This window comes from Athene noctua, chromosome 6 (genome assembly GCF_965140245.1).
Source record: "Athene noctua chromosome 6, bAthNoc1.hap1.1, whole genome shotgun sequence".
In the NCBI taxonomy this organism is placed as follows: domain Eukaryota; kingdom Metazoa; phylum Chordata; class Aves; order Strigiformes; family Strigidae; genus Athene; species Athene noctua.
The window spans coordinates 41,928,092-41,945,035 of record NC_134042.1 but is presented as its reverse complement, the minus strand read 5'-3'; the positions used below and the strand labels follow the sequence as shown (position 1 = coordinate 41,945,035).

At 39.9% G+C, this 16,944-nt stretch overlaps 1 protein-coding gene across 5 annotated transcripts in view; it reads left to right on the top strand.

Annotated features, from left to right (window-relative positions):
• Positions 1-1,910: 1,910 nt before the first annotated feature.
• Positions 1,911-16,944, top strand: part of PPP1R13B (protein phosphatase 1 regulatory subunit 13B) — a 71,212-nt gene continuing 56,178 nt past the window's right edge. For 4 of the 5 annotated variants that reach the window (XM_074908757.1, XM_074908754.1, XM_074908756.1 and 1 more), the window contains exon 1: positions 15,809-16,009. In XM_074908757.1, the coding sequence (XP_074764858.1) occupies positions 15,884-16,009 (126 nt within the window). In that variant the 5' untranslated portion in view covers positions 15,809-15,883. Of the gene's footprint in view, positions 2,168-15,808; positions 16,010-16,944 lie in introns of those variants that run through there. The other variant, XM_074908755.1, reaches the window with a different exon arrangement.

Sequence of the window (16,944 nt, the reverse complement as noted above, 5' to 3'; positions counted from 1 at the left end):
TAACGAGGGACTAATTTTCCAAGAACAAGCATGGCAAGAGGTGCACAATTTGCTTGTTAAAACTTTATCACCAATAGTAAGAGGACAAGTAAATTTCTATTCACTTCTTTTGTTCACTAAAGTTCAGTATGAATTTGATGATAAATTCATTTTTCTTTTTTTTTTTTTTTTAAGATTCATAACTGTGAGCACGTTACAGCGTTTCATTTCAGATCAGCCTAGCTGCAGGGTTAAGACAACTATTCTGAGTAGATCTTGGAGTTCTCTACTGGGTCTGAAGTATCATAGTCTTAACTATTTCCAAAGCTACGTGAGGTAGAATCAACAGTTTACAAGAAACTTAGTATAAGTGTTATTGTCAGCAAGTAGCACTCCGAATAGTACTTGCAAAATAATTTTAAACTGAGAATTATGATACGATACCAAGAGATTTTTCCTGTAGAACCAATTTAATGAAAGAAGCAGCTTTGACTTGTATCACAAAGCTGACACCAGAGCCTGCAAATACACTGATACAAATATGCAATGAAATCTTAGGCATGTATATATTAATTTACACAATTACCTGTTATAGAAACTTGCATTAACAGGTTACATTTAACATGTAAATTTGTATTTGAGATTAATACGCTATTACCACTTACCCTCAAAGATTTACACAAACAGTATGTAAGCTCCTCTCAAAAACTTGCCAAGTTACCATTTTTTTTACTCCTAGCTGAGATCAATCACGGTGTTCTACAAATAAAGTAACGATGACTGGAAACCAGCTATTTACAGACACAGTTGAAGCACGGGGTAGGTCCATGTATTTTGTAGATTAGGATTTAAGACTCACAGCAATATGAAATTTGTCTACATTGCGTGTGTTGCAGCACTAACATATGGCGATGTTTTGACTTAAGAGTTGAGCTTGACTTCTTCCAAGCTGTTAACTTTCATCTTGCTGTTGTAGTTCTACAGAACGAGACATCAGAACACGAAGAAACCAAACCTTCCTTTCAAACACCAGACCGAATCTTGCAGAGTCTGGCACCAGGGTCCTGGACAGAAAGACCTTCTCTCCTGCTATTGAGCAGAGTTTGTGTATCGGACAGATTTCACAAGTAATGCGCAGGTGAAGGGACGGTAAAACAAGGGTGACGCCAGACATGACGTTATTCTTGCCCCAAACCCAGCGGTGCGCCGACGCGTATTTCGGGAGACCGCGGCAAGCTGTGGGGAAGGGCCCTCCGCTGCGCACCGCCCGCCTCACCTCCCGGGCCGGGGCCGACACCGCGGCGCGCCCGTCTTCCCGCGGGAGGCCAACAGCCCCCGTGTCACCTCCCGTGTCACCTCCCGGCCCCCACCCGCCCGGTCCCCCCACGTCCGGCGGGTCGCGCCTCGCTCCTCCGCGCCCCAGCGCGCAGCTACAGCGGCCGCACTCCCGCGCAGCGGCGGAACCGGGCCGAGCCGCCTCCGCCCGCCCTGCGTTCCGGGGGCAGAAAGCGCCCGGGGCCGCCGCCGTTTCCTCTGCCGCCGCGGCCCGGGGCAGCCCGCCCAGGGGACGCAGCGCCCGCCGAGGGCCCGGCCAGGGGCAGGGCAGCGCAACACCGGGAGGACGAGGAGAAGGAGAGCGGGCTCGGAGCGGCGCCGCGGGGAGGCCCAGCGGGACGGGGCCCCGCGAAACACGGCGCTGGGGCGGGGGGCGCGGGGGCCGAGGCGGCCCCGCACCGCGGTCACGTGCAGCGCCGAGGCGCGCAGCCCCGCCCCGCCCCCCGTGCGGGCTGTGCGCGCGCCCCGCACCGCCCCGCCCCCGGCTGGTCCCGCCTCGGCCAATGAGGCGGCGGCGGCGGTTAACCCCTGCGGGGCGGCGCGGCGCGGGCGGAGCGGAGCAGGAAGCGCCGAGGGAAGGAGGCCGGGAGGGCTGGGAGGCCGCCGCCGCGCTGAGGAGGAGGAGAAGGAAGAGGAGGAGGAGGGGGGCGGCTGGGAGCCCGGCCGCTGCCGCCGCCGCCTCTTCCTTCCGCCCGCTGCGGGGAGCGAGGCGCGCGGGAGGCACCTGTCACAGACGCCAGGGCGAGCGCGGCGTCCTCCCCGGTGAGGAGGCGGCGGCGGCAGGAGAGGCCCGGCACGGCGCGGCGGCAGCCTCGGCGGGGCTGGCTGGGGGACGGCTGCGGAGATGATGCCGGTGAGTGGAAAGGGGTTGAGTTCGCGTCGTCGCCTTCCCGGCCCGGCGCCGCCGTGCCGGGCGGTGGGACGCCTTGCCTTTTCCTGCGGAGCTGGCGGCGGCGGATGGAGTGCGCGGCGCCGCCGTCATCCCCGCCCGTGCCCCGGCCAGCCGGGGCAGAGGGCGACGGTGCTTGCGGAGACGCCGTCGGGCTCCGCGCCGGGGGTGGGGCTGCGGGTCGCCGCCGTCCCTGGCTTCTGGGGGGGGGACACGACCTCCTCTCGCAGCCCTCCTCCGCGCGGGGCTGCCGTCCCCCTCCGGCCGTGACAGGTCGAGGGCCGCGTCCCGCCGGGCTGTGCCCTCGCCTCCGCCTGACGGGGCTCCTTCCCCGGCCCCCGGCGCCCTCTCGCGCCCGCGGCAGTTTCGGCGGGGGGCAGCGGCCAGCGCGGGTTTCGCCGCCGTCCGAGTATCGGCCGGCGAGGCCCAATGTGACGCGTGGGTGGGTGTGCGGGGTGTGTGTGTGTGTTTGTTTGTTTGTTTGGGTTTTTCCCTTCCAAGCGCGGATTTTTCGCCGCCCGGATGTGGGGAACAGTCAAGCAGTCCCGGGGCAGGCGGCTCCGGCCCTTCGGCCGGTTGTGGGGCGAGTGCAGGCGGCAGCTTCATTCCGGCCTCGCCACCTCAGAGGGGAAGGCGGTCTGGTCTCCCTCCTCGGTTTCTGCCACCTCTTTTGTGAAACCGTCTCTTATTTATCGAAGATAAAACCTTTCGTTTTCCTGCAAACAACCTTGATTGTCTTCTGTGACAGAATCTCTCTGTTTCCTTCCCCGCTCTTTCCCTCCCCCTTTCTCTGGGGGCTGATGCAGTGGTCAGAAGAGAGTTGTTCTTGATGACTGTTCGTTTTATGACAGGATTCTCCGAGACTGAGTAATAAGCAATTACATTCTTTTTGTTCATTTCTTTTAAACTCTATTTGATCTCAAATGTGGGTTTATGAGATGCTCTATGTAGGGGAGTATCTCCCATGTTTTCTCTAATTCCTGTGGAATTGAGCTTTTTATTTACAGTTCCTCTGCAGTGTTTGCAACCGAAGTGCTGCAGCAGAATGCTTCTCGGAGAGAATATTAAAGACATCTTTTACAAAATTTTATCGCTCTAACTTTGTTTCATGACTGACAGGAGGAAACTAGATGTAAAATTTCAGATTGAAGAGTACAGGTAGCGTTTAAAAACCAGAAATTGTAACAAGCTTTTTAACATGGTGTGCTCTTTAACTTCCAACTGCTAGGTACCAACATGTTCTGTTGATACCGTATAAGAATTTCACTCTACTAGGCACACCGGAAACTAGCAACAAAGTTCATTGAGTTACAGACTTATTCCATAAACATACGGATTTTAGCTTGTAAAAACAAAACCAAGGTGACTGTCCGCTTTTTCAGCTTCCATCGCAACAGAGGTCATGCTTTACATTCATAAAATTCTTATTGAAAACCCAGCATGCCAATGACAGGCAAAGTCAGAAGAAATGTATTTACTTCCCATTACTAACCCACATATGGGTTTCAGGCTAATGTCATAACTTCCGTAGTGCAGTGACTGACTTTTAATAAAAATTATTTTTTTCCCTATTTGAACATTTCTGCCAGTGTGTTACCGTCATGCTTGTTTAAATGTAGCAATTTGTGCTTATTGTAAGGTGTTACAAGATTCAGACTTTTTATGGTTTTGAAACACACTTCAAAGCATTTTTAATACTGACGGCTGAGTTTTAATAAAAAGAAAGTACCTTGCTACAGTAGTAGTAATGCTGCAGATTAGAGTTTACTGAGTCTGAATCCTAAATTAATAAGTATTTTACTTTTCTGAAGAGCTTTTACATGCTGTTATGGACAGTCTAACATAAGGTACTCAGAAATACGTGTATTTAAATGGACACTGTGACAGTGCCTTTAGTCTTCTAGTTTCTCATCCCAGCTATTTTAGTTCTGGACTGTAAGGATGAAAAAAACCAACCCCATTTACTGGAATAATCAACATGTAATATCAATAAAAATGTGAACATATGGTTGTCGAACAAAACCAAATCTTTTGGGTTTTTTTACTTGCGGTTTTGTATTCTGAAAAGGGAAAAGCTAGTGATCTAACTTGTTATGTGATAGAATTCCTTGAATTCATATTCATAGAAGCTTTTTTCCTCCCCGATCCTGTTTTGTTTTTATAATTAACAAAAGTATATGATGGCAAGAGGAGAGACTTTAATACTACTAGACTTGAACTGTTCTAACAAGTGGGTATCACTACAGTTTTGTGTCAACGATTAGTTTGATAACATTTCATTTTAGTTTCTTCTGACTTGTATTTATTAGACTTGAAGTAATTGATTGAAGCTATTTTTGGATTGGTAATTTTCTTACATTCTGTACAACCATTTTTAAAAATGAAGTCGTACCTGAAGCATAGAAAATGTAACAATCTGTCGTCTTTTCCTGTATTTTGCCAGTGGTGATCCCCTCCCCCCCCCCCCCCCCCCGGAGAACAGGGTTACTTCTGAGAGGTTTTTATCCATTCCCATTTCTTTTGTGACCTCCCTCCCTGTTCTTCAGCATCCTTTCCATATAAGTTTATATTGCTTATTCTACTTTATTTTTGAAAAATATAGAAATAACTATATTCTAGGTCCTGAACACAGTTGGGCTTCAGGAAACAATAATGATGTGGACTGCACTTTTCTCACCCATTGTTTTTTGCTTTGCTGACAAGGCACATCCATCATAAACTCTTTCACTGCCTTCAGGACATAAGTGCTATGTGTATGATGAGTTTATGATGCTACACTGAATATCACCTCTACTAAGGAACTTTTAAGTATGCCTTGAATATAGTGATGTGTTTTTTTCAGGGAAAAAAAAGGTTAGTGTTTATTGCATTCTTAGAATAAAACATGCAAAGCCAGAACTATGTGATAACCTTTCAAACATGAAATATTTTGGGTTAAAACAGTCACAGTTGTATTTTGTTTGCAAAAATAGTGTGGATGTAGCTTCTCTTTCAGCCACATAATCTATAACCTGTTTGGAGGAGCCTAATTATCTTTTTTTTTTACCCCTTTTAAAAAAATTTTATTCTGCCCCAGTAGGGTTTTTTTTGGTGAAACTTCAGATTTTGTTTCTGAAAGAGTCTTGGAAATTTTTCCTCATAGAACGCAATTAATGCTTTTTCTTCTTGGATGATTCCAAAATTGCCCCTGCTGACGAGTATTAGCCATATTCCTCAGACAGCTGAGTGCAGACAATAAAAAGCCACTTATGAGGAGCACTGTTTTCCTACTTAAGAAGAGAAACAGTGGAAAAAGGAATTGCTACAGTTTAGAAGTATATAACACTTACTATTTTTACCTAAATTTTGAGTATCATTCCTTTACAGCATATGTGAGGTAACAAATCATGCCAAAGGCGTAGAACTACACAGTCTGTACATCATAAGTAAAGTGGTAAGAGAGGTGATGGTGGATGCTGTGTAAGAAATTGTGATGGACTGAATCTCTTAGGAGTAGTAGTTAGTATTGCATATTCCCCTACCATATATTGGTGCAGAGTTTTTCTGGTTTTGCCTTTAACTTAATTGGGAGAAATTAATATCATTGAGGTTGCAGCCAGCATTCACATTTTTGAGCACATTTAGGAGGAACCTCGTGAGACTTTGTGCGAGGCTTAGAGTCAAAGCCTTGTTGGATGCATCTATTTTTATGTGTAGGATCTGGTCATTGTGCTTGTTGTTTTAATAGAAGTGAGAGTGAAAAGTTTGGAGAGTGTTTATTGATTTTTATTTTGTCTAGTTAATTTTGTATTTTGTGTGACGCTGCAACTCTTCTCCAAAGATGACCATGACTGATGCATATTTTATGTTAGACTAGACAATATACAAGTGGATCTCGAGTATTACAGTGTGCATTAATATCTTAATTGCTACATGTGTTCCTGACCTATTGAAGGCAGATAATATGACTGATAAAACACAAAGCAAAGATGGGTATCTGCAGCAGTTATTTTTGAATTAAGCTATCTGCCAGGTGAATTAAGGAAAACTGGTTTTTTGTTGGGTTTACATTTCTTAAAAAGTCTAAAGTGGGCACTGCTTATTCCTAATTTAAAACCAAAATATTTTCAAATCAGTGTACACTGTTCTCTTCCCTTAGGAAGGTCTCTACTAATACAATTCTACATTGTAAAAGTCTAAAGGACGATGTGTCACTTTAATACAATTAAATTAATGTTAGGAATTTTCAGTGATGTTGAGACAAAATATATTGCAAATAATTCAGAGCTGTATGGTTATCAGCAATACTGATATCATCCTTGTTTGCTGAATAAATCTGAACTGACTGTAGAGAATAATTTGCAAGTTTATCAGCCATTATTAATGGAGTTATTTATTGCAGCAAAGCTTAAAGGCCATTTTGTGTTTTTTTGGATCATGTCACTAATTTTTTAGGATGACAGAATATGGCCTACTCTGTGGTAAAAGTAAGTTCTTCATCTTTACCATGTCAACAAAAAGTACTATTCATAGGCTACTCTGATAATAGAATATTTAAACATTTAATAGATACATGTGGATTTTAATGAAACATATCAGAAAATTTTGAGGGAAAGGATACTGTCTATTAGTTTCTCCTCATATATTAATATAGATGAGATTGTTGCCCATGCAGACTTCAAAGAGAATAGGTATTTGACAACAAAATTCCATTCCACCAGATGGAGTTACATTAATGTCAACAAATTCAAGTCTGATGTGAAATATATTGTTTAAAAAAAAGTATTATTTATATTAGTAAATATAAATAATATTTATTTCTATTTACTACGGTGGAATAGCCCCCATTATGCAAAGAGTTGTCCACACATAGAGTAAAGATAGTGCCTTTTTTGAAGTATTTGTAGTCTACTGCTTGGTATTAAAGTCAAAGTTCACATTTATTATCTTTTTAAACATTCAGGCGTTTTTAGATCTAATTATTTTTTCCTTATAAGCTGGACGCATCTTCAAAAATAAAAAATAATTGTTGAGAATAGAGGTTTGAAGAAGCAAACAAATTATTGCCTAATTGGGGGGTGGGGGGAGGGTGCCTTGCTCCCTTTCCACCATGACTCACTGTTTGAATTTACAAGTCTTATGTATTTGTCTAAATTAAAAGCTTAGTATTACCATACATTAATTACTAGCACAGGATAGCACAAAATACTTCAACTCAAACTGAATATGCTAGCCTGGGATATAGGAGATCATTCCTGGGCTTGTGTTAGACCCCAAGAAAGTGAGATTTTTTTTATTTTTTTTTTTAATTAAATTGGAAAATGATGTTGTTAGGTGATTTCAAATGCCTTTAAAGTATTTCTTCACTTATGAACAGCTTTTCTGCCAGTCTCGAATCTTTTGTCTCACTGGTTCTTAAATTATAGTATTTTGAAGTAAATAAATATTGCACAATAGTAATTTTAACACTCCAGGTTGGTACATTTTTCTGGTAGTTTGGAAATCTGCCATTAGAATCAATTAAACTTGGAAGCATGTAATAATCTCTAATGTATTAAGCAATATATCCATGGAATGTACTCAATGTTTTGAGCTTCTGAAGGCAATTTTTTTATGACAATAATAAAATTATATTGTGCAATAATAGATACCATCCTTCAGAAGTAGATTTCTGCATCAAAAGCAACAATGCTACGAAGAGGACAAAGCGTAAATTCTATAGTAAGTCGAAGGACAAGCAAGAATATGAACTGCTTAGTGGAGTATTGTTTTGAACATCAATTTTCAGTCACTTTACATATGTTTTAGGTCACTTCATTTTCTTAAATCTTACTTAGAAACAAGCACGTGTAATCTTGCTTGTATTGTAGAGTGCAGGTTTATCACTGTGGTGCAGTAGGATGTTGGAGCAACTGAATTCCTTTCAGGGTTGAGGTTTCACAATAGAGATGAGCTGGGTTAACCATTTCCTGTGGCCGGTGGAAGAGGCTGTTTCCTCTTCCTTGCTGCTCATTCCCACCATTTGCTTTGAATGGAATGTGCTTGTCTCTGTAAACGGATCCAGGTCACTAAAAATGTAAAAAATAGTTGTATCCAAAGAATGCTGAAAAAGATCTATGTACACACACATTTATTTATATATAGGTGTACTTTGCCAGGCTAGTGCATTGTATCAGCTTACATTGTGACTATTGCATTGTCTGTGTTGGTACAGGAGGGAGCAGACTGCTTGGCTGAGACTGGTTACAGAGAAGGGGATAGGGAAGCGGAATCTTTCTCTTTCAGTATTTTTGTTTATTCAGTTTAGTTTATTGTGGAGCTGTACCCCAGGTGATGTATTTTGAATTTTGCTCTCTGGCTGTTTAGCAGGTGAGTAGACCAGTGAAATGAAACTAAAGATCTCTGCAGTGCAGTAACATTGTTACTTTAGAGATAAGTTATGGTTTCACCTGTTTTCACATCTTTATTGGGTATCCAGTAACACTTTACATTTTTCTTGAAACAGGAGGAAGTGAGGAATATTGGGGTTTTTTGGTAAAACATGCGGTCTTTGAGGAAATAATGAGAAACAAATACAAAGTTGTGACAAAAAAAAAAAAGGAAAACCAATAAAACTTCGGTGGCAGTTGCTAGTCTGCTGTAATTTTTTTCCCCCCACTTTGAAGTATTGCATTCCTTCTGATTTCTGCCCATTATTTCCTTATCCTCTTAAGATTCACAGTGTAATTTAGCCTAGTTCTTCAGTAATGGAAGTACAATTAAGATTTTTTTACTTTCCGATTCATTGCTTTGCTTAGCAGCAGAGTTCTATTTATGTGTGAGGAGACTATAGCTGTAAAACTATTTTATTTAAGGAATTCTAAGTTCAGCAGGAAGCAATCTAATCTGAACTTGCGTATGTTGCAGACACTGTGTTTATGTATCTTTATGTCTAAATTTGACAAAAGGATTTCAGCTTTCACATGACTAAACTATTGTTTATAAATTGAGAATGGGGGAAACTGAGGCTTCAGTTTTGTGTAGGTGAGATTGATGTAACTGCAGGGGCTGCTGTAGTCCTGCTTCCCTCTCTTGTATTAGCTCTGGTATTTATTTGATTCTGTGCTGAGCTGTTTCAGTATGCAAACTCAGCAGGAAGTTGTTTGCTTTTTTTTTTTCCCTTTTTTTTGTTGTTGTTGTTTTTTGTCCCCCTCCAGGATACTCTTCTGCCAGCTGAGCACACTGAAACCACTCTGTGCAGGGTCAGATAAGCACTGGAACCGGCTCAAGAAAGGGCAGAAATGCGTAGATTGCAGGAAGAATGTAATCAGTTTTATCAGTTTAGGTTTCAGATTTTTCAGCCTGAAACAACTCCATGGTGGTGAACGAATACAGTGAGATATACCTAGATGACTTCACTATGTAATCCTTATCCCAAGTGGCAAGAAGAGTAACTTCCCTGCTCTCTGAAATCAAAACAAGAAAACAGCACAGTGCTCAAGGTCTCTGCTGGGCTGATCTAAGAGAATTTCCCCAGTCCCAAATCTCATGGGTTGACCCTATGGACATAAGCACAGTGCATTCCTTGACTAGCATCCGAATTAATTCTGTGTTCTGCTCTCCTGGGAGCCAGTTTTTGACACTTCAAGACCAGCAAACCTCTCTCTTCTAAAAACCAGAATGTACCTGTCCAGACTTACTAAAGCGAATAGCTTAGAATTGTTGAGACTTACAGTATTGAATGAAAAAAGCAGTACACAGGGCTTCATTATTAATATGTGAAGAAAAGTATTGCCTGCATTGCTCTCTGATGTTTAAAGGGAAAGAAATACATTGGTTTGAGATGAGCAAAGTTTACCATAGCCATTAAGTACAGGCTGAACTGCATATAAATTTTTTTTTTTTATTTCTCATAGAAGCTAGTTTAAGTCTTAGTTTAGAATAACAGATACAGTTTAAGTTGTGGAGGCATACTTTGAATGCATGTTTGCATGAGAAAATCCTTTTCTAATCCTATTTCCTAATGCAGTTTGTCTAATTTATGATTCAAGACAGTGCTGCACCTGTTGGCATTCGTACTGCTGTTCTGGAGGTGATACTTTCAACATACTGCTGCTACTTTCAGCTTAGTTCAACGTCTTTTTTTTCTACCTCCTCCTCCTCCCATACTTACTACTTCAAAAAAACCCCGAAACAAACCAGGCTTCAGAAAATCTGGCTATCTTGTAAAATCTTAACCAGTGTGTTGGTCAAAACCTGACCCAAATCTATCCCATCTAGCCAAAGGTGGGGGTTTTCAAATTACTTAAATTCAGAACATTGTCATAACAGGTCTTTAATAAATCTCAATCACTTCATTGGAAAAGATGTAGAATAAGGAGGGGATATTTGTACATTGTTATGATATAATTGATGTCTGTAAAATGGTTGGCAGGTTGTTAGCATTTTGTAGAGAACAGGATGTGATAGCCAGAGCATATACTGTGTGATGATGTGGGCAGCACAGGAAACTAGTATCTCTAAGTTTAAACAGTTGAACTGGTGGTTACTTGCCTGAAACTCTAAGTTACATATTGACAGCTTAGCTAACTTATTACTCAGGCATCTGAGAAAGTACTAGCATCTATGATCAGACAGCCATTTCTTACAAATGCTGTAAGATAATTTACAATAACATGGGTGTGTTAGATACTTAGCTTAGTCAAATATATACTTAGAAATAGTCAAACAGGGTTCTTAGTGTTTAAAGTTGCTATTCTGATACATCAACAGAGAGGTGGTTAGATTGTCCTGCTGTGTATTTAAAACCAGCAAGTTCTTGGAATTGAAATGTTGGATAATTCTGCAGGCTAGCAAATGGGTTAATTACCATTCAGGCTCTGAACAATTGGATTGCATGTACACTTTGGGAGATTACTGAATTCTTGAAAGTGTCTTATAAAAATAAACTATGAAACTCATCTCTGTATGTAGCTTCATCTCTGCATGCAGCTCTGAATGTCTCAGCATGCCTGATGCTTAATTTCCTTATGTACTGCTTTATTGTCCCAGGTTATCTAAATTTCAGAAAATTTTAGCTGCAGGTCTGAATCATGTGGTTCTAATAGTGGAAAAAAGATTTGTAATGGTTGACCTCCTTTACACTCTTAAATCATGTCAGGATCAATGCAATTATTTTAAAACCGTATCACATGGATTGGTGTCTATTCTAGCCGATGTCAGTTGGAAATCTTTTCAGTCCTTTTTTTGAATAGCTTCTTGGTGCATTAACAGTGCAGTACATTTACCATTTTATTGTCATTTATCACCACTTCAGCAAAAGCTTGTTGGATATGGGAATATGCTATAAAAATCCAAGCTTTACATTGAAACAAATCAGTTTCAAGTCTCCTACTTGCAGTCTTCCCCCCTGCCAAATTCCTGACTGCACCACTTTTTTTTCTTTTTTTTTTTTTTTCCCAGAGGGTGGAGAGCTGTAGTATTTGTTTTTGTAGTACTGATAGGAGTAAGGTGGTGAAGGAGGTTTAAATCAGTTTAAACTCTTGAATTATAAACTGCTCTGTTTACCCTAGTGTGATTTTTGGAGTTCAACTCAAATACTTACACTAGAATAATTTAATTTATGTATCAACTACTGTGCTTTTGCTTATTTTTAGCTAAACATAAAGAACTTTTGAATTTGATTCACTTGTGCATTTACCAACCTTTAGACTACTTTGATATCCTTATAGTGGATTTTTTGTATTTATGGTATAAAATTTTAGTCTGAAAAAACACTTTAAGGGACATAAAAGACATGATAAATCAGAGGATTTACTATACAGTGTTTCTAATATGGTATTTTTGTGTTTCTGGGTGTTTTATAAATGCAGCCTAACAAATCTTTGTGATTTGAGTCTTCAGCACATTACTGGATTAGCCCCATTTACTGCTGCTCCCTTCCCCCAGTCATCTGAAGCTACCAAAAATGCTCAGTTTGGTCTCTGAGATCTGAAGAACTGAGAAGCCTTGGCATAAAATTACAAGAAAGCTTGTTCTGGAGTGTGCATGTACTTGCCTGTAGCTTTTCAGAAGCAGGAAAAAGCTTTTGGTCAGCTTTTTCTTACTGTCTCACACATGATATATTTTTCAAGCAGTGAGCCTCTTTTCTCCCAGTGCTCAGGGATGAGAGCATTCTGATTGTGTCTGAATTTCTTTAGAAACCTTTTGTCTTCCTTTCCCCACCTGAAGTGGTGACCAAAGTCATCCTTCTTAAGTACTGCAGTTTTCTTGTGAGAAAAGATGTCTTCAAATATGTGAAAGAACGCAAAAATGTGGATGTAGTTGTGTAGCTGTGTATGTTTTTGATTATTAGCGTCTGTAGTGGTACTGGAATAAACACTCTGATATGCTGGGGATTTGGGGATGCTACTGTGTTTCTAACATCATTTGGACAGCAGTTGGTAAAATCCCTTCTGTACATCCCAGCCCTGCCCCCCACCCCACACCTCCCTGCAAAAGAGCATGCTAAACACAATTTCTGTTTGAATGTATGTATTTGACATGTTTAAATCAAATTCTTTTTCACTTTTATTTTCTTTATCCTTTGATTGGAAAAAGGAAACACGCTCGCCATGAATCATACTCTGCATAGGTTACCAAGCATAGTTACTACAATTTGATGGAACATCACTTGTTTACCTCAGTAAAATAGATTTAAGAAAACTTAGTTGCCAGTGGACAATTAAGGTGGAAGTGCTAAGTAAACCTAGGTATCTGTCTCGTTAACTATTATTAATTTACAGTGACCTGTGAAAAATTTGATGGGTAGTTGTTTTTTGTTTACTTTTCCCAGTATGATCCATGGATTTTTGATTGATCCTGCTAGAGAAACTGAAAGAGAATGTACAAAAAGCAAACAAGCTTTTTTTTGTACTCTATCTGGTCTGCAAATTATAACAAGTTAATTTTCATCTGGAAGTAATCTTAAGGTGTCTGTTTAAATTAATTTTCCACAAATGTGGAAAAGCTTATATTAGAGGGCCTCTGTGCAATGGTGCACATTTGTACTTAAGCATGTTCAAAATAATTAAATTGTACATTTGCATATTAGGCATTTACAATATACAGCAGGAGGAAATAAGTGAAAATAGTGACAGGGCAAGATAGAGTGGCAAAGTGGAACAAAAGTTATTAAAACAAATAAGCCTTAATTTAAAGTTAGTGGTATCCTGCATGCAGTGTTGTATTTTATTTCTTCTGAACCCTTGCTTTTCTTTATACTTGTCCATTACTTCTCTGTGTGTTCTTAGTTGCTCACATCCACCTATTTTAATCTTTGTAATTTTATGTTAAGTAATTTTTCCATTTTTTGTAGATATTTCATGTAAAGTTGTGTACATTTTAGGGAATTACACTTTCATTTTTACTTTATATTCTTTTTCCTACATCTTTCCATGTGGTTTTCAGAGGTCATGAGTGTCTTTATGTTAAAATGCTTTAGTAGGATCATAGACTGCATTTACTTTCCTACTGAGTTATTTACATAGTCTGCAGATCTGTAGGTTTGCTAAATGTGAGCTTTGTCACACAGGGCAAGCCCTCTTTGATCTTACGTGGGTTTTATGTTTAATATAGGATCATAACTTCTGTCTATGAAATACTGCATGTACCTTACCTCCTTCATTTAGAAAGTTCAAAACCTCTTTAAGTTTTTGGGAGGAAAATCCCCTTGTTTCTTTATTTTAGAATTTTGAGGCTGGTAGTATATTAAGCAACCAGAGGTTGTGGTATCCTTATCTCTATATCCTAGATTTATATTTACCCACCTAACAGTAACAGTTAGCAATCAGGCAGCCAAATAAATGCACTGAATCAGATACTCAATATGGAGACAATACATCTACGGACTATATGAGAGAAAGGAAGGGACTACACTCTGCTTCTATTGGTTTTATTATTTATCCGATTTAACAAACTACACACAGGTGTTTTCAGTTATTTCAGAAGGGAGGATGACAGGATAAAAGGGAGGTTCAGTGACATGTATGTTTATTTTAGTTCATATTCTTCTCTTGGAAGGACCCAGTTATCCAGTGGGGGTGGCAGGCTTTAGTTTAGGACCCTCCCGCATACTCCTGGTCTGAATGTGTATGTAATGCCTTTCTGTTGCGAGTAAGGCTTTTATAAGTTTTAGGGGTTTGTTTAGAAGAATTCAGCCAGGAGCCATAGTTCAAAGAGTGGCACAAGATGTATTAATATAGGCCCAGCTTTTCCTATCAAATATTTATTCATGTGATAGAGTTTGTTTTTCTGGCAGATAAAGATACAATCTGGATTTGGAGAACAACCAGATGAGATTTTTTCCATCCTTTCAAAAGCAAAACAACCCTTCCCTTTTAAGAAACATCCTCCAGTTTCTCGTTTATTTAAAATATTCTCAGTTGCTAACAGGTTAATTTTTTTAAATTGCAGCATTTTATAAGCCTGAAATGATTCTACCAATTATATTTTCCATAAACATCTCAATGTGATACATGTTTGCTGAGGAGGAAGGAATACTGCATGGGATCAGAATGTTTTTGTTACTGACAAAATGCATTAAGGGAGGACAGTACTATTTCTGAATGTTGAAGCAGGCTTAATATGGTATCTTAGTAGCTTTTCCTTCTCTGCTGCTGCTTTTAAGGAAGGGTAACGTAACAATTCTTTGGCTTGTAATTTAAGTTGAGAACCCCTTACTTTTCCCTTCCTGCAGTTAACGTGTAAGGTGCTACACAGAAAATGTAGCTCATAGCTCTGTTTTGAGAGAGATGGGTTCTGTTGATCTTTCATAGTATGGTTTGGATTTTTTTGTTTTTTGTTTCTTTTTACCCCCTTTGGTCACTTGCTCACTCTTTCTCTCCATTTTCTGAATAAAGGGAATGGATCAGGCTGGAGGATATGCTTTGCTCCTGCAAGCGTAGAGTAAGAGCTAAATGCACTGTTAGGTGCCATCTCTCTGTCTGTTCCCCACTCTGGATCCTGTATCGTGTTGACAGGATTGATGATAAGCATTCAGTGTCCCTTGACATGAAGAGGCAATCAGAAACATAGTTTACCGTTTTATATTCTCTGCTGCTTGAATTACATCCAGCAAGAAGACAGACTTTGCCAAGAATGGAGTAGTGCCTCAACTACAGTATTTTTAGACATAAATACATGGTGGATTTGTTGTTGCTGTTTGTTTTGTTTTTAAGCTGGTTGGTCTTTTTCAAACATCTTCCTAATTTAAGAAAATGTGTCATGGAAATGTCTTTTGATAGTTGTTAGGATCATTTGCTCTTGAAACTTCTGCTCGTGTCACTGCCCCCTTCAACAGGAAAATCACTTTTGTCTCTTTTGCGACAGTCAGAGCCTTATCTGTAAATTTATTTAAGATGAATACTTACTGTTTGTCATTATTATAGTAGCAAACAAAGATTACTGTTGCACAATGAAAGGGTAGCAGAACTCCCTTACTGCAACCTTGCCTAATTAGGTGAAACTTGATCTAGCCTATCTTGTTCCTGTCACAACTGTGGCCTGTCTTGTTTCTTTAGAACATCTTATCACTGCTCGTCATTACTGCTTGAATTCATATGCCAGTAGACCAAAAATACTCCATTTAAGTAGTTTTTTCACTGTAGTTGTTGCACAGAAGCTGTTCTTAGGTTTTAGCTCTACACAATATTTTTATATTCACTGCTATCTACAACTATCCACATGAAGAATATTTTAAGGATGGTCCTTCAGAATATTATAAAAACATCAAAAGAGAAATCTTGGCTACCAGAAAAGACTGGACTTAACTCTAAAAACTGGACAAGGGACAGAATTATGAAAAAGAAGGTGGGATTACGTTGCTTTTTGTTTATTTGCTGTAAAATTAAGCATTTTGGGATTTCTTTCTGTAAAACCAAACGATATATCCTTATGATGGGTTAGAGTGGCATGCATGGGATTTTGACTTGAAGATCAGAGATTATTGCCTTATATGGGTTTCTTCTGTATATGAAATGTCTGAAATTTTTAATTTTACTTTGCATAAGTAATTTGATTTTTAAAAAAATTATTATTTGTTGTTGTTTTTTGATTTGGACAAGGTGGAGATCTGAGAGTAAACCAGAACAACTTTTAATTTTAAAATCTGCCATTTAAAAACTAAAGAAATGCACTGGAAAGAGTTATTTTCTATTATGTGCAATTTCCTCTCAGATGGAAGGAAAACTCTGCAGACTGCCTGTTGAATCCCAAAGGATGTATTCACTCTTCACTTTCTATATTTTTGCCAAGCCAGATAACATTACATCTAAGATTGAAGCAATGCACTAAACAATCAGTACTTTGTTAATACTTTCTGCTCAGTGGGAGAAAGCTGTGGCAGTCCCTTCTTCTTTCACTCTATTGAAAATGAAAGAGTAGTTCTGATTCCAGTTGCAACATTACGTATGAGTGTGTGTCCAGTAGATTTCATAAAAGTTGTTCCTCGTTTGTAAAATGAAAAGGTGATGTTCAGTGCTGCAAATCACCTTTATTAATTGACAAAAAGCACAATGTCTTTAGTAAAAATATGATGTTAATTGGTTGTTTTTGTGGGTTTGCCTTTTTGTTGGTTTTTGTGTTTTGTTGAAAAGTTGTAAATGAAAAGACACAAATGTCTGTCTTTGTATCCTATACTTTTTTGATGAGGTTATTTTCAGTGCAGTAGGTAGGTCAGGCTTTTCTGGAATTCAGTGGATGTTGGATGACTTTGCTGTAGCTGTTGACAAGGTCAAACACAAGAC